The sequence below is a fragment of the Lactuca sativa genome, chromosome 7 (assembly GCF_002870075.4).
Source record: "Lactuca sativa cultivar Salinas chromosome 7, Lsat_Salinas_v11, whole genome shotgun sequence".
Taxonomy (NCBI): Eukaryota; Viridiplantae; Streptophyta; class Magnoliopsida; order Asterales; family Asteraceae; genus Lactuca; species Lactuca sativa.
Window position 1 is genome coordinate 66,032,628 of NC_056629.2, and position 25,496 is coordinate 66,058,123.

Below are 25,496 nucleotides of genomic sequence, written 5' to 3' on the forward strand. Positions count from 1 at the left end.
CTAGCTAGGGTTGAAGCATGTGAGTTTCGAACTTAATCAACCCAATTTTAAAATGTTTATATCATATTACCATTGATCACGAGTAGGTCATCTTGATGATAATGATGTCTAGTAGAGATTCTTAACATATATTTTCATGATTAATTCAAAAGGTAAGAATATGGTCAAAATACAAAAAAAAAAAAAAAAAAAAAAAAAAAAAAAAAAAAAAAAAAAAAAAATTATGTTTTAGCCATATTATACGGATTTAGCCTCTTAATTATTAGTTGATTTTGTAAATCAATTATCTTTATTTATGATTAAAAACGATTTGTTTAACCTGTTGGATATTGGTGGTAAAAATTCTAAAATAATAAAAAATACAATGTGTTTTATATATTTTGCCCAAAAAATATATAGCATAACAAAATAATAAGATGCCATGATATACAAATCATATCTATAAATTTATAGTAATAAACGCTTAGGTTACAAGTATCAGTTATACCTTACACAATAACTGGACTTACACCCTTCATACATTGAGCAGTAATTTATTGACAATAATTAATAGTAGATTCATCCTCTCTTCATCCCTTTGTGTATTTCACGGAATCATGGGTATAGGAGTGGCAACTAGAGGTGTTGCCCTAAGCAACGCAAGGCCAAATATATCATTCATGTCCATTTCTTCTCTGGCATGAGGAAGCTCCCAATCAAAATGATATACAAAGGAAGCCACCATTAAACTCACAACCCGATTAGCCAAACTAATACCCGGACACATCCTTTTGCCCGAGCCAAATGGTAAAAATTCAAAATTTTGACCTTTATAGTCGAACTTACCTCCCAAGAACCTTTCTGGATCGAACATTAATGGATTCTCCCAATATCTTGGGTCACGTGCTATGGACCATGCGTTCACCAGAATTTGTGTGTTTTTTGGCACAATATATTTATCGAGTTTAACTTCGGTCTCAGTTTTGTGAGGAGCTAATAAAGGCACTGATAAGTGAAGCCGCATCGTTTCTTTGATTACAGCTTGCAAATAAGGCAAGTCAAGGAGTATGGCTTCTTGAATTTTCCCATCTTTCCCTATTGTTGTGGAAACTTCTTCACGAACTCTTAAGAACATATCTGGATTTAGTAGCAGTTCAGTCATTGTCCATTCTGTTGTGTTTGAACTTGTTTCGGTTCCTGCTAAAAACAAATCCTGTAATTTAATTTAGTTAGACCAATTGATTTTTATACCAAAGGTTGGGGTTCAAGTCTCCTTAGAACGAAAAGTATTTAAAGGAAAAGTAGAGTTAGCAGTTTATAAAAACAATAGATTTTCATAAAATAGTTATCATTCAGTAAGTGCTGTTACGAAATAATTATGATATTCTTTCATATAGTAATTAGCCAATTATCAATCCATCAAAGCTATAGTCCAAGTTCTAACTGCCATTTTCTTTCCAGGTCTATATAAACTGATCTACATAAAATCAGGACAATTGAAAAACTTGGAGTAATGGTTACTGGGGAAAAGAAAGTATAAGTGGTGACTTTTAATAAATAGAATTAGGGAAAATGACCTAAGAGACCATCGAAGTTTCAAATTCGTTTGAAAAAAACCATTCAAGTATTACATGTTCAAAAACCACCATCAAACTAAGACATATGTTCAAAAAACACTAACCAAGTACATGTTTTGTTCAAAAAACACCATCTCTATGGTTTGGGGTAACTTATATATTTAGTCTCTAACTTTTTTTTCTTAACTCGGACGGTCCCTTTAGTTTAAATTTGCTTCGACTTTAGACCTTGATCGAGTTAAAAAACTAATATACCCTTATTACTTTCATTTAACATTATTGTTATTATTTATTAATTATTTATACAATTTATGTTATTATTTATTATAAGTATATCAATTGTATAAATAATTAACAAGTAATAAAAATGAATGTTAAATGAAACTAATAAGGGTATATTAGTCTTTTAACTCGATCATGGTCCGAAGGAAAAATAAATATAAACGTTACGGACTGTCCGAGTTAAGAAAAAAAAAAGTTAGGGGCTAAACATGTAAGTTACCCCAAACCATAAAGATGGTGTTTTTTGAACAGAATATGTACTTCGTTGGTATTTTTTGAACATATGTCTTAGTTTGATGGTGTTTTTTGAACATGTAATACTTGAATGGTGTTTTTTGAACAAATTTGAAACTTCAATGGTCTTTTAAGTCATTATCCCATAGAATTATTATTGTATTTCTTTTCTTAAATTACCAAAAATAGATGGACTATAAAAGGCTCGTTTGTTTGGGTTTGTGATTATTATGTGGATAAAATAACATTATCGTGTTGGACAATTTAGATTGAATTATTCGATTTAGACATTATGATTTTTGGATGAAATTTCAGCAAAACCAAATTAATATTTTGGAATTCGGATTGGTTTCGGTTTATAAAATAAAAACAAATTAGTCCAAAAATTTGAATAACAATTTATTATTTATTTATTTATATATATTCTTTTTAGTATCCATCTTTTGATTATTTATTACTTTACCAATTAAGTTGTAGTTTTAACTAGATTAGAAAGTATTCCCTAATTAGAAACCATGAATGTGTATTTTTCAAATGTTTTTTTATCTATAAAATATTAAATTATAATATATTTTTCTTGATATCAGTTCATTAATTGTCATTCAAAGCTAATCAATTTATTCAAGTTATATATATATTTAGGGAATATGACTTATTAAGGTAATTAACTTTTCGGTATGTTCATATCTGGGTAACTATCTTTTTTTTGTACACATCTAGGTAACAAACTTGTTGGAAGTGTTCACATATGACCATTATGACTTGTTATAAAATGTTAAATCCTAGATGTGAACGCTTTCAACAAGTTCGTTACGTAGATGTGTACAAAAAAAATAGTTACCCAAATATGAACAAAACGAAAAGTAAAAATTAAATTACACGAATGGTCCCTGTGGTTTGGGGGAATTCTTTTTTTTTGGTCCCTAACTTATTTTTTTTAACTTGGATGGTCCTTACTGTTTATTTTTGTTACACGTTTGGTCATGTGTTACCTAAAATGACTATTGTGCCCTTATTAATTTTTTTTATTAATTTTCTTATTTATGTATTTATTTCTTACATATTTAAAAAAATTAATCGACCATATATATTTGTGTGGTCTATTGATTTTTTTAAATATGTAAAAAATAAATACATAAATAAGAAAATTAATTAAAAAATAAATTAATAAGGGCACAAGAGTCTTTTTAGGTAAGACATGGACCAAACGCGCAACAAAAATAAACAGCAGGGACCATCCAAATTAAAAAAATAAGTTATGGACTAAAAACACAAATTCCCCTAAACCATAGGGACCATTCGTGTAATTTATTTTTACATATCTATCCATATAAATTGTTGTGACGATTTCAATTTCTTAGTTTAAGATAATATAGGGACACATTTGGTGATTTTAATTGGTGTGAGGAGTTGTAATCCTTTCACATTTTGTAATTGTTTTTCTGCCCAGCGTTGGTTTTTTATAGGCTGGTATTAATATATTTCTGCCGTTTCAAAAAAAACAAAAAGTTATGTTTGATATGATAAATTAATAATTTCAAATTTTAAAATTTTGCATGTGAATCCGTAGAATATCATATTATAATTTTATAGATCAAAAATTGGGATGATCAAATGTTCACATATGACCATTATGACCTGTTATAAAAGGTTAAATCCTAGATGTGAACGTTTTCAACAAGTTTGTTACCTAGATGTGTACAAAAAAAATAGTTAACCAAATATGAACAAAACGAAAAGTAAAAATTAAATTACACGAATGGTCCCTGTGGTTTGGGTGAATTCTTTTTTTGGTCCCTAACTTATTTTTTAACTTGGAGGGTCCTTACTGTTTATTTTTGTTGCACGTTTGGTCCTGTGTTACCTAAAAAGACTATTGTGTCCTTATTAATTTATTTTTTAATTAATTTTCTTATTTATGTATTTATTTTTTATATATTTAAAAAAATTAATAGACAACACATATTTGTGTAGTCTATTAATTTTTTTAAATATGTAAAAAATAAATACATAAATAAGAAAATTAATTAAAAAATAAATTAATAAAGGCACAATAGTCTTTTTAGGTAAGACAGGGACTAAACGTGCAACAAAAATAAACAGCACGAACCATCCAAGTTAAAAAAATAAGTTAGGGACTAAAAACACAATTCCCCCAAACCATAGGGACCATTCATGTAATTTAATTTTTACTTTTCGTTTTTTTCATATTTAGGTAACTATTTTTTTGTACACATCAAGGTAACGAACTTGTTGAAAGCGTTAATATCTAGGATTTAACCTGCTATAGCAGGTCATAATGGTCATATGTGAATACTTCCAAAAAGTTTGTTACCTAGATGTGTACAAAAAAAAGATAGTTACCCAGATGTAAAGATACCGAAAATGTAATTACCTTAATAAGTCATATTCTCATATTTTTAAGCATTCGCCTCTTGAAAAAAGAAATTTAAAAACTGATCAAACCAAGTTGTAATTTGTTGGTTCGGATCGGATTTAAATTTAATTTCAATTATTTGGATATATATTTGAAAAACAAAAATCAATTTAGATTTACTTTATTAGATCGGATCAAACTGATGAATATCTACTAATAAGTACTTTTAATTATAGTTGTTATACAATGTTTATTTTAGCTGTTTAATTACATATTACTTTATTACGGTTTAATATGGCTAATAAATATTTTTAATTTTAAGAATGGGAAAAAATAAAAAAAATGTTAATTATAACTTTAGGACTCAAGTTTTATACCATCTGTCTAACTTATATAAAACTTGCTTATAAGTTACTTGAATTAATGCTTATTATATTGAAATTAATTAGGTGTGAGACCCGTTTATTACACGGGTTAATTTCAAAAAAGGATTAAACATTAAAGTGTAAACAGAAAATATTTTTTAATGTATAACTTTAAAATAAGAAAGGGAGAAATGTATTTATTGCAATTTAATATAATATATATGATATTTAATACTTTACATATATAAGTATACGACTTTAATTTTAAAAATTGAAACAAACCAAAAATTGACACGTGGATAATATTTATTTCAAAAATACTACAAAATGAAAAGTGTCAAAACTTATGAAAGATTGACATATGATAAAAAAAAAAAAAAACTTTATTTATTAAGAAGGATTACATATCTATCATTTTTTATAACAAACCGTGCATGCATACAAAACGTTAAAATATAATTTATCAACTTATTATATTTATTTATTTCACGTCTTTATACTATATAAACTAATACAAACATTTTAAAACATAAACATTTTAAATAAGCAGCACCAAACGGCCATTTAAAAATAAGTCATGAATTTTAAACTTTATAGATATATATATATATACAACCTAACTATTATTATTATTATTATTATTATTATTATTATTATTATCATTTATATATATATATATATATATATATATATATATATATATATATATATATATATATATATATATATATATATACTAATTTAAAACTACATGATGAACAGTTAAACTCCTTAAACCAACGTCTTTGTTTAGGTGATAGTGGATTACACGTGTCTTGATCTGTTAAACTCCTTTCTACGTGTTTCTTTTCGTTGTCCTTCGTTTTTGCCAGCTCCACTTTTCCCACCGCTTACCTTCTGTGTCGCTCTTTTCTTTTGTTCTTCTCAGGAGGATCGTCGGCTTTCCTCAAAGATTCATCGACCCTTTGCAACACAACTCCGGCTCTGTTCATCGGTAAAGCCTAAGCAACGGTTTGAACACAGGCAAGTTAATTGATTATATTTGCTTCACTGGTTCTTTTTATTTGGGTACTTTGGGCATATAATTTTCAACGTATTTTTGATCACCACAAAAGAAAAAGTTGCACTTTGTTGGAAGAAAGGGTTTAAGCAATACCTCTCATAAGGTCCTGTTAATAAGTCGCTCATGCTGGAAAAGGACAAGATAGAATTAGATATCATTCATGGTATGACTGTTGATAAAGTTCAGAATGCAATCCAGTCATATGCAAGACATAAGGGTAGTTTGGTCAAAAGCCTAAAAAGCTTTTTGACTATCTTTTTTCTATATGATTTAATTGCCATTAAAACAACCTGAATTCAACAGAAATTTGTTTTGTTGTTGAAATTTCAAGACCATGTCACAACATATAGTTTTTGCTAAAGTATTTTTGTATTCGTGACTGTTGGGATTATTATGTTGCGTCATGAGCTCGGTCCTTAGCCCAGTTTTGATTGCCGGTATTGGGCCTATCCAACCGTGCATGTTTTTGTTCTAGGGTTTAGTATATAAGTTGCATGCATGCAGTCTTAGGAGATAACGCTTTAATTATTTTCTCACTGAGTTTTGTAAACCCTAGCTCGCATCTACAGTTGAAGTTCTTTGTCGAGCTCTGCTGAGGCGTGACTTTGTTGAATCATAAGCACATATTTGATTCTATTATGTGTTCATACTCTTACTGTGTTTGTCTTGTTTGATTTTCATATTTTTACATGTGAAAGATCTAATCGATCTAGAGTTATATTCTCTTAAATTGGTATCAGAGCAGGAGACTGTGTAATTTATACACATCTCTTCTGTCGAAGAAGTTATTAGGGTTTTTAATTCCGCATTGATTGATATTAATTGAGCCTTCATTCCATATTGACGTATCTCATTAATCGTTGATCTAACCCTAACGATATATTACAAGTCTGATCTTTTACAGGTAATCGATCAAAAGTCATTACAATGTCCATGGATGATTCACAAACCAATCCAATCAACATCTCCAGCAGCATTGGTTCTACGACAAGGATTCCAATCTTGTATACTCAAGACTATGAAGTTTAGACGCATCACTTTGAAGATTATGTGATTGGATGTAATGCCCGTAGATCCGGGCTAGTCAAATTAGAGGCAATAGGGGTCGAAAACGACTTTTCGACAAAAGATTATTTAGAATAAATAATCTTAACCAAGTTGTAGAGTATGTCACAAGGTTTCCGTACATATAAAGAACGTCGAAATCCGAGTTATAACGAAGAAGTTATGACCCGTCGAAGTTTCACGACAGAACCGGCACGATACCGGAAAGCGTAAATAATGAATTTACGATAGAGCGAGATTTAGCCTTAGCGATCTAAACGGAAGTCGTAGAATATGTTAAACTAAGAACATCGATAAAAAGAACGCCTAAATCTGACTTCGTATGAAGAAGTTATGATTTTTCGAAGTTTCGGACTAGCAGTGTACAACCCGAAATTCGAATATTTGATCGAGCGGTTTTTAGCTGATACGACCTAAACGAGAATCGAAGATCTCGTTGAGAGTAGCGTAACGAGAAAAAGATGGGAGAAAACGGATGTCGGATGAAGAAGTTATGAGGATTTAACGGACCAAATCGTGTCCCGGCCTGTTAATAATATAAAATTTAAAATCGAGACAAAATTAGCCGACGAAGTCTAAACGAAAGTTGTAGAGTACGTTCCCACCTTCGTGTGGATATAAAGAAAGTCGAAAACAGAGCTCGTATGCGAAAGTTATGATTTTTAGAAGTCGAGAATGCAATTTGCGAAGGCTGATAAGGAGCTGATGACGTGGCGCATTGTGGGCCGTCCATCGCTGATCAGATCTCGCTTCAGATGAAGAACACGTCGCCCTCGCTTACGCCCCGCGTCCGAATCCAGTACGCACCGCGTACCCTCGCCCTGATCTACTCCGAGTGTTAGACAGCTGGACCCTCGCTGGCGCTCTTATCCGATGACTACGCCCCGCATAGGTCCGAGGTACACCCAGCGTACCGAGGCCTCGCAGGGCTATAAAAGGGGGCCGATTATCCTTCATTTTTCACACCTTTCTTCACTCTCTCTCTCTAACTTCTTTCTCTCTCTAAGTTTTCTAAACACCCCCAAACCCTAGGGAACCTCCCTAGCACCCTAGGGAAGCCCCGAGGCTCCCGGAGTCCCGAAAAAAAGGAGTTTTTAGGTTTCGAAACGCTGCTCCAATTAGGTCCCGGTTTTCGATAAAATTCTCTGTAAGTGTGCTACGCTTACGCAATTTTTAATATAGCTTTCATATAATTATAGGAATGTTATTAGGTCCTTAAAATAATTATTTGGGCTATTAAAATGAGTTATATCGAGTACAGAGCTCGTATGCGAAAGTTATGATTTTTAGAAGTCGAGAATGCAATTTGCGAAGGCTGATAAGGAGCTGATGACGTGGCGCATTGTGGGCCGTCCATCGCTGATCAGATCTCGCTTCAGATGAAGAACACGTCGCCCTCGCTTACGCCCCGCGTCCGAATCCAGTACGCACCGCGTACCCTCGCCCTGATCTACTCCGAGTGTTAGACAGCTGGACCCTCGCTGGCGCTCTTATCCGATGACTACGCCCCGCATAGGTCCGAGGTACACCCAGTGTACCGAGGCCTCGCAGGGCTATAAAAGGGGGCCGATTATCCTTCATTTTTCACACCTTTCTTCACTCTCTCTCTAACTTCTTTCTCTCTCTAAGTTTTCTAAACACCCCCAAACCCTAGGGAACCTCCCTAGCACCCTAGGGAAGCCCCGAGGCTCCCGGAGTCCCGAAAAAAAGGAGTTTTTAGGTTTCGAAACGCTGCTCCAATTAGGTCCCGGTTTTCGATAAAATTCTCTGTAAGTGTGCTACGCTTACGCAATTTTTAATATAGCTTTCATATAATTATAGGAATGTTATTAGGTCCTTAAAATAATTATTTGGGCTATTAAAATGAGTTATATCGAGTATTATTAACACTTAATAATACTCGGACTAATTAATTTGTCGCGGTTATCGTTAAACTAAACCCTAGTGGTATTGGTACTAGGTTTTATCGAAGGAATATCGTTTTGAGAGTATCGAAGCGCTGTCCGAGTACTGAGTCACCACCTACTCAGGTGAGTGCATAGTCCCTTTCATCTTACACATAGATATGAAGTATTTTATATAAACTACGTGCTATGTGTGCATATTATCTGAATACTTGCTGTCTATGTTGGATGAACGTTTTATACATGTTTTAAAGGATTTAAACTGTATACGTATTTTATATATACGAATATGTTGGGTATGAGATGGGTAGATGAATGATGAGAGATAGAAGATGACGTGAGTATACATTGGCAGCTATAGACTTAGTGCCTATGGGACAAACACCGGTAGCTATGGACTTAGTACCTGTTAGACGTTGGTAGCTATGGATTTAGTACCTGTTAGAAATTGGTAGCTATGGACTTAGTACCTATTAGTCAGACGCTGGTAGCTATGGACTTAGTACCTGTTGAACACTGGTAGCTATGGATTTAGTACCTGATGAGTAGGATATAGCAGCTATGGAATTAGTGCTTTACGAACGAACATCGGCAGCTATGGATTTAGTGCCAGTCCTATAACCCTGGAAGTAAGGGACTTCGGAATAAACGAATGCAGGATAGATGACTCTTAGGTTAAATCCTTAAGAGTAAAGAAGATAACGGGGATGGGTAATTGGGTTAATTGTTTGATGATTGAACATAACAATTATATTATTGTGGGTTGAAAACCCTATGTACTCACCAGGTTTCCCAACCTGACCCACTCAGTTTATGTATATCACAGGTGACGAAGTAAAGTGACATTACACTGAGAGATTTAAAGAGATGTAGATCACTAGTGTAAATCATTGTAAGTTCTGTTTATGCTTATGTTTCGGTATTAACGATGACATCCCAAACGTTTTAAATAAATACGTTTCTCCGAAAATGTTTTAATAACGTATTTACCATGTTTTTCTGGGAACAAATTCCGCAACCTTTTTATAAAATGAAGTACTCTGATTTTTATAAAGCATAAACAAAATCGGTCTTTTCTGGCCGTGATTTTGGGGATGTCACATTGGATTGGAGGATAATGGATACTTGATCTGGGAAGAGATCACTGTTGGCCCATTCGCTCACTCAAGCACCTCTAAGATTGTCAAAACTCAAAAGGAGTACAATCAGCTTGTTAATGATGTCATAGATATTCCTCAAGACGAGAAGGAAAAATTTCAATGCAACATCAAGGCCCTGAGGATGATAAGGTTTGCTTTGCAGTCAGATACGTTTCGTTTGGTAAGTTCTTGTGCCACTGCTAAAGAGATTTGGGACAGATTAAAAGAATTGTATTCCACTGACGAAGACTTGGAACATTCAATTCAAACTCTCTTGCTCTCTGAATTTGGAGATTTCAAGCAGAAGCCCGAAGAGAAACTAGTTCAAGCCTTTGATCGCTTTAATCATCTTTTAAGCAAGATGATAAAGCATGGGATTGAAAGGAAAGTTATTGAACAAAAGGTTACTTTCATGAACGGTCTTAGGTCCGAATGGATGGCTGTTGTATCTACTGTTAAAGCTCATGAACAGTTCAAGTCGTATTCTCTGGCGAAACTACTAGGTATTTTGAAATCCCATGAAAGTGAACTGTCTAAGGAAACGAGTGTGGTTTCCAGTTTGGGTTCTTTAGCCCTTGTCTCTAAAGGAAAAAGCTCCGTTGAAGAAGAAGAGGAATTGGATCTTGCCAATTATGATCTAACCGGTGAAGAATATGCCATGATGGTATCTAATCCCAGAAAATTCATTAAGAAGAAATTCCCAACCAACAAGAACCGAAACCGGCAGGGAAGTTACAGCGCCGAAAAGATCAAGGAGGAACCGAAGATGGGGTCAAAGTCTGAAGAGTCAAAGAAAGAAGGGAAAGTTGGTGGAGTCTCAGGATTTGATTGCCATTACTGTGGAGGCAAGAACCATTTTGCAAAAGATTGTATGCTGAAAAAGAAAGAAGAAAAGATAAATGATGACGATGAGGAAGCGAGCCTCCTGAGAAGACTGGAGGAAATCAAGAAAAAAAAGTCTACTGCTAAAAATATTACTATGAATGCTTTAATTGTGCAGGATACAGACAACCATGATGAATTTGGTGGTGTGGAAGTATGGTCCACAGATTCAGAGGATGAAGAAGTCAGAAAGCCCGCTCATGGGAAGGCGATGCTGGCGAAAGAAGAACCAGTAACAGGAAGGTGCTTTGTGGTGACCGAAGGTGTGTCTCAAATGAGAGGATATACAACCGACGGGGGAATAGAAGACGATAAGGAGCGAGAGGACAGGTGTTTTGCTGCTAAACCTGTCAGCGCATAGATCAACGAATGTGATGAGTTGATCAAGAAGGTACAAAATATTCTTGCTTCCCTAAATATACCTATTACTAACTATGAAAAGGAATTAAATAACTTAAAATCTAAATTTTCAAGCATAAGTACTAGTCTCACCCAAACCCGCGTCACAAATTCTAACCTAACTGATCAAATCAGCAGGATATCATTGAAGAGTGAGGAAAGGAGGATGTGGATAGAGCATAAGGAGAAAGAGTTGATTAGGTCTAAGGATGATTCGATTTATTTGCAAAGAGACAATCTTAAACTTCTTAAACAACGAAATGTGTTTTGTTTGATTGCTAAAAGGCTTATTTTAACATCACTCAGTTGCATCTTGATTGTGAAATAGGAAAGAAGATACATCGCATGATTTTACCCTTCCTTGAGTTAAAGGAGGATGAAATCGATGCTGAAGCCTACAATTGTGAAAGCGTTGTATCTTCTGACGAGGTCTCTCCTGCATATAAAATAGGTCTGGACAAAATTGAATCGTACATTAAGTCCAAAGACCACAAGGACATGCTCAAAATCTGTTAGACGAGAATGATAGATTGAAATTAAGAACCGAAACTATACAAAAATTTGGCTCTTTAAATGCCAAATTAAGTTTAGAAAATAAAATTGATGTTGAAAATGCATCTGAACTTAATGAGGATGATGATTTGAGTGAAATCTCTATAGAAGATTTGGTAGACTGTTCATAATTTGACAAGAGCGAACCTGAAACACGTAAAAATTTGATTTCTAAAAATTTTGTTGAGTTCGCTCGATCATCAACAGACAAGACCAAAACTCTTAAGGCAAAAGCTGTTGTGTACCAAAAGGTACAAACCACTCCAAATCAAGTTTACACGGTCCCTGGTGTCACTCCACAACAAACTACAGAATTGACAGCTATGGTCGAAGAAGATAATGCTGCCGGATGTGACGAGTTCTTTTGGTCAGCACTAATAGACAATACTGATGAGACGAAGGGCATAACTCAGAAGACCTCATGGAGAGTGAAAGGTAGATATATACCCGAACCACTAAATGAGCTTGCAAGATATGATGTGCGAAGCACAAGTGGAACCAAAACCTCTTTGGGCGATCCTTCACAAACCACTAGTGAAACATTATCAACAAAGAATGACAACTATGCTCCTGGTTCAAAGAAAAAGGCTAACATCCACCGAAATCCAAAACAGGTAGCTGATCGAAAACACCAACGAAATCTGAGATATAAGAAGAATCTCTCAGAAAGAAAACAGTTTTGGAGATCACAAAATCCTCACTTTATAAGAATCGAGAGGAAGCAAAAATCTCAAGAAGAATCAAGGAACCGAAAGGAGAGTTTCGGTCCATCAACCGAAAGGTATCGAAAGGGTAGTTTCGGTCCTCAGAACAACATCAACCGAAAGGGTAGTTTTAGTCCCTCAACTGAAAGTAACCGAAAGGATGGTTTTGGACCCTCGACTGAAAGGAACCGAAAGGAGAGTTTCGGTCCCTCGACCGAAAGGAACCGAAAGGAGAATTTCGGTTCTCGAAGCAATATCAACTGAAAGAGCGGTCTCGGCTCTACACCCAACAGCAACCGAAAGAGCAATTTCGGTTCCCATCCCTACAAGTCCAATCAGACACACAGAAGATCCAATGCCACTTCTGAACCCAACACTTCACATTCCCATTCTCGTCCTTCAATTGATTTAAAGGGAAAAGGAAAACTCTTTCCAGAAGATAACATACTTCCAAAAGAGATCCAAAAGAATGCTGACGTCAACACCACAAATCCCAATCCTACTAAACCAACCAAAATTAAAGTTTTCACCATAAAAAGAAAAGATGAAACAACTTTAATTAAACGCACTTACTTGGTTGATATTTCTCTTACTATTCCATGTCCTGTAAAAGGCTCACAAGGACCCAAGAACTTTGGGTTCCTAAATATGCTTAATATTTTGCAGGTTATACGTGACGAGTAGTTTGACGAAGAATGGTACATTGATAGTGGCTGCTCGCGTCACATGACAGGGAGGAAGGAAGAACTGAGGGAGTTTCGGTCTCTCAAGGATGGTGGTATAGTGAAGTACGGCAAAACTCATTTGGTACTATCAAAGGCTATGGAATGATCACTAATGGCGATTTCTCTATAAGAAAAGTGGCGTATGTTGAAGGGCTCCAACACAACCTAATCAGCGTCTCACAACTTGTTGTTGGCACTGGATTGAAGGTATCATTTGATGATGAAGGATCAGAGATTGTCGAGAAGAAATCCAACAACATTCTGCTGAAGTCAAAGCGAAAAGGGGAAATGTATCCTTCGAACCTAAACCCAATTCGAGGTAAACCAGCAGTTTGCTTACTTACGAAGGCTCACTCAGACGAAATTTGGTTATGGCATCGAAGACTTTCTCATCTAAATTTCAAGGATATCAACAAGCTGGTTTTTAGTGATCATGTTCGAGGTCTTCCCATTCTAAAATTTGACAAAGAACATCTATGTGTTGCCTGTGAAATGGGAAAGCAAAGCAGGCAAAGCCATCCTTCTATCATCAATACAAAAGTGATAGAACCATTAGAGCTGTTACATATTGACCTGTGTGGACCCTCGTCCATTGAAAGCATTGGTGGAAACAAGTACATTCTGGTTATAGTGGACAATTTCTCTCGATTTACATGGGTATTCTTCTTGAAGCAAAAGTCTGAAGCTTCTCCAAAGCTTAATCTCTTTATAAAACAGATAAAGATTCAACTAAGGAAAGTCGTTCGTAACGTGAGAAGCGACAATGGATTGGAATTATAGAACAAAGATTTTGAAGACTTTCTTGCTGAAAAGGGAACGACTCACAATTTCTCAGCCCCATACACTCCACAGCAGAATGGTATCGTTGAAATACGAAACTGATCTCTGTGTGAAGCAGCTCAAACAATGCTTTGCTTCGCGTCCTTGCCTTTGTACTTTTGGGCTGATGCAATTGCTACTGCTTGTTATACTCATAACAGATCGTATTTGAACAAGCGATTCTCTATTACTCCTTACGAGATTTTAAATAATCGTAAACCGAATGTGAAATTCTTTCATGTGTTCGGTTCAAGATGCTTCATCTTCAACTCCAGAGAAAATCGAAATAAGATTGATGCTAAGGCTGATGAAGGAATATTCTTAGGTTACTCCCTGAATTCCAAGGCGTATAGAGTTCTCAATAAGCGCTCAAAGAAGATTGAAGAAACATACTATGTCAACTTTGACAATAGTTATATTAAGAAGATGAAATCAACAGAAGGTGCAATGGAAGAAATCTTTCCAAAGAATGGTCAAGTTACTACCTCTATTTCAAATCTTTTCGAGCAATATTTGCTTCTGTTTGATGAGCCTCAAAAAGCGATTGATTCTGAATCAATGGCAAAAGACAACAAAGTTGATGATCTAAAACAAATCATTGATGATGTTGCTCAAAAGATGGCTGATGATCATCCCAAAGAAACCGAAAGGCCAGAGGCAAGCAAACCTTCGAATGACCGTCCTAATGTCTAGGGGGAGGGTCCATCTCGTCATCATGATCAAAGGTCGTCGTTCCAGGGGGAGGGCTTACCGTCACATTCTTCTAGTTCTTCTGACAATCCAATTGAAGGAGGTGATACCAATCCAGATACTGAACAGGCGCCATCCTTCGAGGGGGAGAACACTATTGTCAATGATGATGACATACTGTCAAAATTGGAAGAAGAGGTTAATGCTGAATTGGATCCCAATTGTGATCCAAATTACCTACCGCTTATAAAATAGACCAAAGATCACCCTCAAAGTCAAGTTATTAGGGAATCTTCAGAAAAGGTGTTAACTCGATCTCAAATCAAAGAGAAACAAGTTGCACTCTTTTCACAAGTAAAGTTTTGCATGTTCAACCCCTTTGTTTCCAAAGTTGAACCGAAGACCATTAATTCTACACTTGATCATTCAGACTAGGTTCAAGCGATGCAAGATGAGTTAAATGAGTTTGAAAGAAACAAAGTATGGCGACTTATTCCAACTCCAAAGGATGCCTCAGTTTTCGGTCTCAAATGGGTATTCAGAAACAAGATAGATAAGGAGGCAAATGTCATTCACAACAAAGCTCGGTTGGTTGTCAAAGGCTAATGTCAGGAAGAAGGCATCGATTATGAAGAGACCTTCGCTGCTGTTGCAAGATTAGAGTCTGTTCGTATCTTTATTGCCTATGCTGCACACAAGAACTTTGAAGTCTATCAGATGGACGTCAAATGTGACTTTCTCAACAGAGAACTTGAAGAAACTGTGTATGTTGAGCAACCGTCAGGCTTCGTGAACTAGAAGTATCCAGATCATTGTTATGTCCTTGACAAAGCGGTATATGGCCTAAAACAGGCTCCCAGAGCATGGTATGAAACTCTAACTCGATTCTTATAAATGTCTAAATTCAAACAAGGTTCGGTTGACCTAACCTTCTTTCGCAAGAGATAAGGTAACCACCTTATGATAGTCCAAATTTATGTTGATGACATCATCTTTGGCTCCACGAATCCTAGCTTAACAGCTGAATTCAAGAAGTTAATGAAAACTAAATTTGAGATGAGCTCAATGGGTCCAATTAACTTTTTCCTTAGATTAAACATTAGACAGGGACCCGAAGGCATTTTTATTAATCAGGAGGAATACACCAAGACACTATTGGCCAAGTTTGGGATGACGGGAGACTCCAAAGTGAAAGTGCCTATGGCCTTTGGGACAAAGCTTACACCCTCATTGGAGAAACCAGCTGCTAATATGACACTCTATCGTCAAATGATTGGGTCTCTGATGTATCTCACACCTAGTAGACCTGGCATCATGTTTTCAGTCTGTTACTGTGCAAGATTTCAAGCTAACCCACGTGAACCTCATCTGCAAGCCATGAAAAACATCTTTCGCTATCTGAAGTGAACCTCCTCTCTCGGTCTGTGGTATCCAGCCAACTCACGATTCTTTGTTCAAGCATTCTCAGATGCTGACTTAGGTGGCTGTGGATTAGATCGTAAAAGCACCACTGGAGGATGCCAATTTCTAGATGGCAAATTGGTTAGCTAGCAATCGAAGAAACAAACTTGTGTCTCTTTCTCCACTGCAGAAGCTGAATACATTGTTGCAACATCATGCACATCTCAAGTCGTATGGATACAAAGTCAGCTTAGAGATTACGGGCTAAACATGAAGAAAACCCCACTATATTGCGACTTTGAAAGCGCAATTAGGATTTGTCACAACCCAGTGCAACACTCAAAGACTAAACATATAGCACTGAGGTACCACTTCATCAAAGGATCACGTCGAAGATGGTAACATAGAAATTCACTTCGTTTGGACAACCGATCAACTGGCAAATATATTCACTAAGGCTTTACCTAAAGCGAGCTTCAATAAGATTCTACAAGGCCTAGGAATGATGGAAGTCGAATCCGTACCAAAATCGCCTTCGCTTCAATAAAGGTAAGAAGCAAAATAGAGCGAACCGAAATGAACCGAACGTTCGGTCTATTTCGGGTTCGGGCTATTTCGGGTGAAGTTCGACCATGAATCGAAATGAACCGAACGTTCAGTCTATTTTGGGTTCGGTCCTTCTGAACTCGTTCGTTTCTTTTTCTTATCAGGGCATTTTGACTGTATTCCTTTGTACATATTTTTTAAATACTTCTTTTTATATTCATAAAATCCAAAAATATTTTTCTCTTTCGTTCAATTGGTCAATTCTCACAAAATACAAAAATATATTTTTATTTTTTTTTATTTTTTATCTAATGTTTTATTTTTTTGTATAAGTGTGATTCTCGATGGTGAACCTACGGCAGGTAATTTTTTTTATTTTTTTTTTTATATTATTATTTAGGCGTCCCTATAAGCATGTTGTTGTATGTTAATTAAAGTCTCGAAAGATTTTGAGTGAAGCCTTAATAACATGATATATACAAATCATGTTTTTCCCAATCCAGGCTGCAATATTCACTCTAATCATGAGTTACCTTACTCTACCCACATTGAGTTTAGAGTTTTCTGCTTGGTCATTTTTTTCTTTAGAGCAGAGGTACATTCGCTTCTTTTACCATCTCCATCATTTTTCTCCATTATACTTCGTTTCATCAATATAACCCTTGAGACTCTCAGTATTTACCACTGAGGTTTATGGTTATACAAAATATGCGTTAATGATCTTAGTTTCATGCCACTATGAACTAAGTGAAACCCACAATCCAACACCAATAATGAATTGATGGTGAATTCTCATATTCAAGATCTTACTTGTTACCTAATGAAATCTCTTTTTATTTTTAAGTGATCTTTTATGAATTTGCCTAAAACCAAGGCCTTTCTTTCCTTAAAGATCCAGTTTATTTTTGTTTTTGAGATTTCTATGATTTCTTTTGTCACTATAATATATATCCCACCTACTTGTTCAACAGATCACATTGATCTCACAAGTACTTCATTCAGTTTTGGTCTTATCTCAAGTATCGAAATTATGAATTGAAGTGAAAGCCACCCTTTATAACCTTAAAAAAATGCCTTTCAATACTTCTTAACAAGTTATTGATAGTTATTTAATGGGAAACCAAGCAAGCACTTTAATGTCTCTCTTGACTTTAAAGGAAGTGATTCATGCCCAGAATCAATTGTTTTATGTCTCTTTAAGACATCACAAATTATCACGAAAAGTTTGCTTTATTTCTTTATCTTTTACACTCTGTGCATGAAAATTTTTAATTTTCCAAACTCTGGTTCTTTTAAGGCTGTTTAATAAAGCACAACAGGAAATGGCGATTCAAATGAATTTTGGGGTGACGATTGGGATAAAGTGAAAGTTGACTCAGCGGTTATCCAATTGGTTTGGTGGTTTGAAAAAGCGAATTTTATGGAATGGCGTGCAAAAAGGAATTGTCCTTTCTCTTTCCTGCGTCATCATCGGTATGCCAACTGTTCATCCGTCAAGTCAAGCGCTATTTTTGAAATAATCCAAAATCTCAGCCAGATTTTTCTCTCTCCTCCTTGTACGTATAAAAGGAATTGGAATGGTACTCTTTAACCTTTTATCACTTACCAAACTCTCTCAAAGAACAAAGACGATTCCTCTTACTGTTCATCATCTTCTCCAAGCTTCTACAATGGCAAAATCTTCGTCCGTTCATGATACTTCTGTTTGTCAACCACTTCTTACAATCAAACCTCAACAGAACCTGATCATCGATCTCACTCCTTTTTTCTATGAACCCTACATGCTATATGTCGTTGAGTGTCTCAAATACTCACCTCTCGTTGAAGCTCTGACCAAAGTTAAAGTGGTACCAATGTCCTGTCTTTCTCTTGTCTACTCCACTGCTTACTACGACAAGGTTAATGAAAGGATTCATTTTGAAATCCACAATGAGAAGACCTCCATCTCCAAGCACTGCTTCTGTGCCCTAATTGGTCTTTCTCAAGAATAATCTCTGGTAAACCCTGAATCCATCACCACTGGTCAACTCTTTTCTATGTTTTATCAGATGGGGTATACTGAAACCCTCACCACAATAACCAAGTTGAAGAAGTCCTGCCTTCCGAATCAATGGAATGGCCTTTTCACTTTTCTGTTCAAAGGACTCTCTGAGCGAAGCGCCGGCTCAAATGGGGTGAGCAAGTCTTTTATGATTGTGCTATACGGACTGTACCATGGGATCGATTTGGATTTTGGAACTATTATCTGGCAGCAACTGGTCCAAAGCTTGGTCTCTTCATCCAGGCATTCAGAGATTTCATGTGGGCGATTTTAGTCAATAATCACTAATTGGGCAATTGATCTTCTTCATGTTCCCATCATGGCAGATTCTCTTCTCTCCTCCATCGCTACTTTTCACACAACCAAAATCATAGTCACAGATCCCACCAAGTACTCCTTTATTGGATCTGTTCCTACAACCATGCTCGCTCGTGTCTCTGCAGCAAGTAATGTTCTACAACAATACAGGAAGATTCCATATTCAGGCCCAAGGGAGCTTACGCCAGCCATGGTTAGCTCCATTGAAGAGGCTGACAAGCCAGCGAAAAGGGGCAAGAAAACTGAAACTCAGAAGGAGGCACCGGTTTCCAAATCAACCAAGGGGTAAACCCCTAAGAAGCGAAAGTCTGACAAGGCAGCTACATCACAGGCTCAACCGAAGAAACAAAAGAAGCCTGCTAGGAAGCTCATACTCCAATCTTCCAATGATTTAGACTCAGAGTATGTTCCTCCCAAACATAGGGCTGTTCCTCCTTCAGAATCTGAGAGCGAAAGCTCTGATGATGAGGCTTCGGGTCGAGGTGATACTCTGCCTCGCTCCCCTACCCCAGAAATTCCAGTTCGTTCCTACCCTCCTTCACCTCCACGTGTAACCATCCCAGTATCCATCCCTCCAATATTTCCTATTCCAACCACTCAACCATCCACTACAATTCCCATCCCCACTCCTATATTCACAGACGCCACTACCACCACTACTACCACAGGAACTCATTCTACTGCTCCCACTCCACCCGTTACAACCACTCCACCTGTAACAACCAAATCACCTGTCACAACCGAACCTCCAGCCACTACCAAACCCTTATCTCCTACTCCATCTACAGAAACCACCCATGTTCTAGGCGGTGAGGACATGGAATTTGATTCCACGTATTTTAGTCGTTACCGTGTACAGAGTGACGACGATGATGATGAGCTTGTTACAAAGCGTCATCTCAAAGCAGTAAACGAAAAATTTGATAAACTACTCTCATCCTCTTCCTCTGGAGCTTACTCTGAAGCTGCTTTAAAGGCCTTATTCTCATCTGTTGTTCAAGAACACAGTGCCTCACTCTCTGCTGCAGCTAAAGCTATTGAAGCCTCCACTTCCCAATGTCAACAACCCTCTCTTGCTGTCGAGGCTTCTACCAAGGAGTGCAAGGAAGCGACCGCAAAAGTCGAGAAACTAGTTTCTGAAGCTCACCTTTTTCTAGATTTTTTGCAGGCGGCTGCTAAGAAGAATGCTCAAACCGTCAACGCTTCGGTGGATAACCTTCAACGGTCCCTTTAGTCTGAAAGGTCCAACCTTGAAGCTGCACGCCAAGCGATCGAAGCTGCCAACAAGTCTCTACATGCTAATGTTAATGATCGCCTGACTCAACTTGAGGCAGAAATAGCTATAGAGAATCGCATCATGGATGAGCTTGACAGACGAACCGCACAGCTGAAAATGCAAAATTACAAGCTGCGTACTGACACTGTTGAGCTCAATGACCTGAAGTCAGAAAGGGAGGTCATTCGGAGTTCTGCTGATGATGTTCACTCCATCCTCCTTCATCTCCTTGAAGTGCACGATCCAATCATCACCATTACGATCAGACGACACTTGGCTGACAAGCTCAGGCCAGCATTGGACATCCTTAGTCGTATTGAGGATGCTCCGGTGACTGGTGTCCCGCCGAAACAAGGGGAGAGAAGGCAAAAAATCAACCTCCTCTTGTACCAAAACCATCTACTGAACCGAAGGGTAATGAAGCTTCGGTCAGTAACAAGAAGAAAAAGAAGAAGAAGAAGATTGGGGAGGATGACACAGACAATGAAGATGATGTCTATGCTGAGAATCCTGAAAAGCCTTTTCAGAAGGCAAAGCCCTCTAAGAAAGAGCTGGAAGAAAAGTACAAGCAACAACAGGCTGAGCTCGAGCAAAAGCGAAAGGAGACGGAGCACCTAGAAAAGAAGAAGTCCATGTTTCCTGTATGGACTATAGATTTGCTTCAAAGGTTTGCTATTGATGAGCCCAGCATACTTTGGCTAGAGCATATAATGTCATTTGGGCTCGAGAACTCCAAGGATGCACAGTTTGACATGCCGATCACGCGAAAGACATTCATCTTTCACTGCTTTAATTCAACTGCTGCAATTCCTTCTCCAGACCTGAAGGTAGATAGGGAGTTCGAAGAAGATCACTACTGTCAAGGTTTTGAAGCCCTACTCAGCGGGGAAATTTATTAACGTTAAATTCAAAGTGACTCGAGGCACCGAAGGCTCAGTTCACGGGAGTACCAGCCAATAATTGACCATGTCAAGCGAATGCTTGTATGCTACATTCACGAGGTAGCGAAGATGGACCAAGAGATTGCTTCTGCCATTCACAAGCGAACCACGATCAAGACTATGGGAAAAGCAGGCAATTTCAATACAATGGTCAAGGGGAAGATTTATTCGAAGTACCACACAATTATGTTCATCAGGGGCGAAGGTCAGAAATGCCTTTTCGCTCTCGTTGACAAACACCTCTTCTCAACTTCTTGCCTGGAGCATATTTTGGAGATCATTCAGAGGTGTGATCAGAACAGTGCAGCTGACAAGAAGTTGTTCACTGATATGCTGAGGTAGTATATCCAGTTTCGGCAGATACTTCTTGCAATAATTCATCGACTGTTCAAAGTAATAAAGACAGTGAAGCCAACACAGAAGAAATAATATCTCGCCTCATTTGACGCAAAGAGAGAGATTGTTGAGATTATTATGTTGCGTCATGGGTTCGGTCCTTAGCCCAGTTTTGATTGCCGGTATTGGGCCTGTCCAACCGTGCATGTTTTTGTTCTAGGGTTTAGTATATAAGCTGCATGCATGTAGTCTTAGGAATTAACGCTTTAATCATTTTTTCTCACTAAGTTTTGTAAACCCTAGCTCGCCTCTACAGTGGAAGTTCTTTGTCGAGCTCTGCTGAGGCGTGACTTTATTGAATCATAAGCACATATTTGATTCTATTCTGTGTTCATACTCGTACTGTGTTTGTCTTGTTTGATTTTCATATTCTTACCTGTGAAAGATTTAATCGATCTAGAGTTATATTCTCTTCAGTGACTGAATGTAAATTCCTTGGTAACATGTTTTCTAAGGGCATATGGTTCACTCCATCTTCACTCTTATCAGTGTCATACAATTTGGTATACTATTCTCAATGAATTCATATCAATACTTCCGGATTAAACTCACACGTTGGATGATATTCTCACGCTGAAGAACAAAAGTTGTAATGTTATTGGTTGCTTGAAGAGTAAGTGGTAGTCATCATTGTATATTTGTATGTTTGTGTGTGTTTCTTTATTCTCTGTCTAAACTGTCACTTTATACCATTATGAAGAAATAATGAACTAAAATCATTTGTTTTTCAAGTTCCTTTAAGCTCCTTCTAAAGTCCAAAGAATATATGACAATGTAGATGAAGGTACAGTTGTAATCTTCTTCAATTATAGAATCACTAAAATTGGATTATAATGTAAAACCTTTAATGCAGATGGTTTGCTTATTTAAATTTTAATTTCAAAAAAGGCGGATGATCACATGACGAAGATATGTTATTATGCTAAGTAAATTTGGTAAACTATTTTCTTTTTTATAACTTTTATATTGATAGCTTTTCTTTTTCAGTTTTCTAATGAAATTTATAATAATTTCCAGGTGAAATATTTATCTATTAATCAATTCAATGAGTGGGTTTTGGCTACATCATCTTCAAATACAACGGTTGAGCTTTTTGACATGAGGAAACTAACATCACCACTTGATGTTTTGAGTAGTCATACGCATGCTTCGTAATTTTTTTTCTTTTTATGTTTTCTTTAAATTTACATAAAAATTAATATATAGGGAGGAGGTATTCCAACTTGAGTGGGACCCAAATCATGAAACTATGATTGCATCTTCTGCTGATGACAAAAGGCTGATGGTGTGTGACCTAAACCGGTACTTAAATTGATATTCATGTCAAAAGACTTGAATGCTCTTATCCTTCTATTTCTTCTAAACACATATTCTGAATTTGGGTGATTGTTCAAACTTATTTCAGGCTCGGAGATGATTAGCTGGAAGGTGAAACTGATTTATATGTGTGTTTTTTGAATTATATGATCTACCATTTCTTTTCAACTATATGTAAAGCATTGTAAAGTCTGTTGCTATTTCTTGTTTCTTAATAAACGAGTATAAAATACCCTCTAACCCCCGCAACTCCAACACCCGCAACGCGGGATTCTACCCTAGTTATTATATCAAGTAAAACTAAAATGAAACAAAGAAAACTAACAATGTTTTTTCGGCAAGATGATATACATAAATTGAGAAATGATCCAGAAAAAAGGTGACCGAACTCCAACTTCATAGCCTTTTATGTGTAAAGAAATCATTTTTCATATAAAAGTATAGTAACCAATTTATATCTAGAGTAAATTACAGGAATGGTCCCTATGGTTTGAGGTGATTTGCGTGTTTGGTCCCTAATTTATTTTTTTAACTCGGAAATCCTTACTATTTGTTTTTATTACGCCATTGTTCCCTACTGTTTGTTTTTGTTACGCCCTTGGTCCCTATCTTAATTAAAAAGACTATTATTTAAATAGGGAAAATAAAGGGGTAGGTAAGGTAAGGTGAGAGGGACGAGGTTGGTGGTGTGTTTATTTAAACAAATTAAAAAATCAATGGCAAAATAGTTTTTTTTAGGTAAGACAGGGACCAAGCGTGTAACAAAAACAAACAATAAAGACCTTCTGAATTAAGAAAATAAATTACGGACCAAACGCACAAATTACCATAAATTACCCTAAACCATAGAGACCATTCGTGTAATTTACTCTTATATGTATCTGAAATTTTAGACACATTTGGAAAATATAAATAATTATAATTCAAATTTCTCTTAAGCATTACATAACTTTTATAATTTTTATTTTGATCAATCATTTTTTAATCTTATATTTATTAATTTGATACTCTAAACTATATATTTATTAAGTAACAGCAAGGGATATTATGTTTCACTAGTTATATATCAAGTTATCGACACTAAATTTCTTAACAATCATTGGGATTATTTATAATCTTTTTTTTTTTTTTTTGATATATAATAGTTAAACAGGGAAAAGGAGGATCTACCACAAATAAAGACTTGACGTGTATGAGATTTAAGTCGGATTCCTTATCTTCACTATAGTCCAGCAGTGAATCCAACATATCACCAAACCTCGGAAGCTTCAACTGTCGATGCTTTAACCTCTCGTTTATGAAACCTTCTGTTACTTTATCTAACCAACCATAAGCAACCTTCGCTTGCCGCCTTATGTTCTGCGGGTCCAACGGCTTTAAAACCGGAAATATGTCTGCTATGTTAAACTTCCCGTCCACCTCCATCAGAGTCTTCACCGCAGTCTTGAACCCCTCTACATCATCGGATTCATAGCTGGCCACGTTCTTTGAAACGCATGTGTTGGACATCTGGTTGAGCGCCACCGCAAATGCCAAGTTTCCGATATCCACCCCCACCTTCTTCCGCCCAGACTGATGAAGAAACTCCACCATGCCCTCCACCACGCTCTGGCGAACGTCACGGAGAGTGTCCAGTTTGTGTTGGTGGGTTAGGGATATGTTGAGAGCTTTGCGCATGCTCCGCCACTCTTGGTTTGCAGAGATCCATAGAACCGCCGAGTCATAGTTATCCATGGCGGTGACTGCGTCCGGGACAAATCGGCCAGAGCATGCATCGTCGTTGTGTTGGAGGATTTCTCTGGCGGCGTTGGGTGTAGATGCCACCACGCGGGTGATGCTGCCTAATCGGATTGTCATGAGTGGGCCGTATTTGTGGGAGAGTTTTGCAAGAGACTCATGCGGTTTGGGTCCAATTTCAAGAAGGTTTCCGATGATGGGGAGGCCGGCAGGACCTGGCGGTAGTTTCCTTGCACGGTAGAGGCCAAAGCCATGGAGGAGGAAGAGGAAGGTAATGAAAGATATACCCAGAAATAGAAGTTCCATTGCTTCTTGTTTTGTGAATTATCCGAAGGTTATGTCTATTTATAGAACGATTGTTTGAAATTTGGTAGATAAAATCTGTGTATCTACCAAATTACAAAAATGCTTCTTACGTTATAATGTCATGGACTCATGGTGCTTTTTTAAATCAACTCCTGTGTTTTTCAATTTAAACATGCACCGTCTCTGCAGTTTTGTTTTGCAACTTCCTTGGTCCCGGAGCTTAACGCCGTTTGTCTTGCCCGGTTAAAACTTATCGAGCGTGTTTGACAAAAATAGCTGTTAGCTGGAAGCGGGTAGCGGTTAGCTGGTAGCGGGTAACAGGTAGCTGATAGCGGGAAACTATAACTTTTATTTGTTATATGAATGTTTGGCAAAAGTAACTGGAAGCTTTTGAAATATATAAAATTACGTAAAAGGACAATTGATTAAAAATAAATAAATATATAAATATATTTTTAAGG

At 36.6% G+C, this 25,496-nt stretch overlaps 1 protein-coding gene across 1 annotated transcript; it reads right to left on the minus strand.

Annotated features, from left to right (window-relative positions):
- Window positions 1-422: 422 nt before the first annotated feature.
- Window positions 423-25,165, minus strand: LOC111882223 (geraniol 8-hydroxylase). Its single transcript, XM_023878582.3, has 2 exons — window positions 24,163-25,165; window positions 423-1,192 (listed from the first exon to the last, which is right to left on the minus strand). Exons 1-2 carry the CDS (start codon window positions 25,033-25,035, stop codon window positions 587-589), a joined length of 1,479 nt encoding a protein of 492 aa, XP_023734350.1. The 5' UTR covers window positions 25,036-25,165; the 3' UTR covers window positions 423-586.
- Window positions 25,166-25,496: the final 331 nt, after the last annotated feature.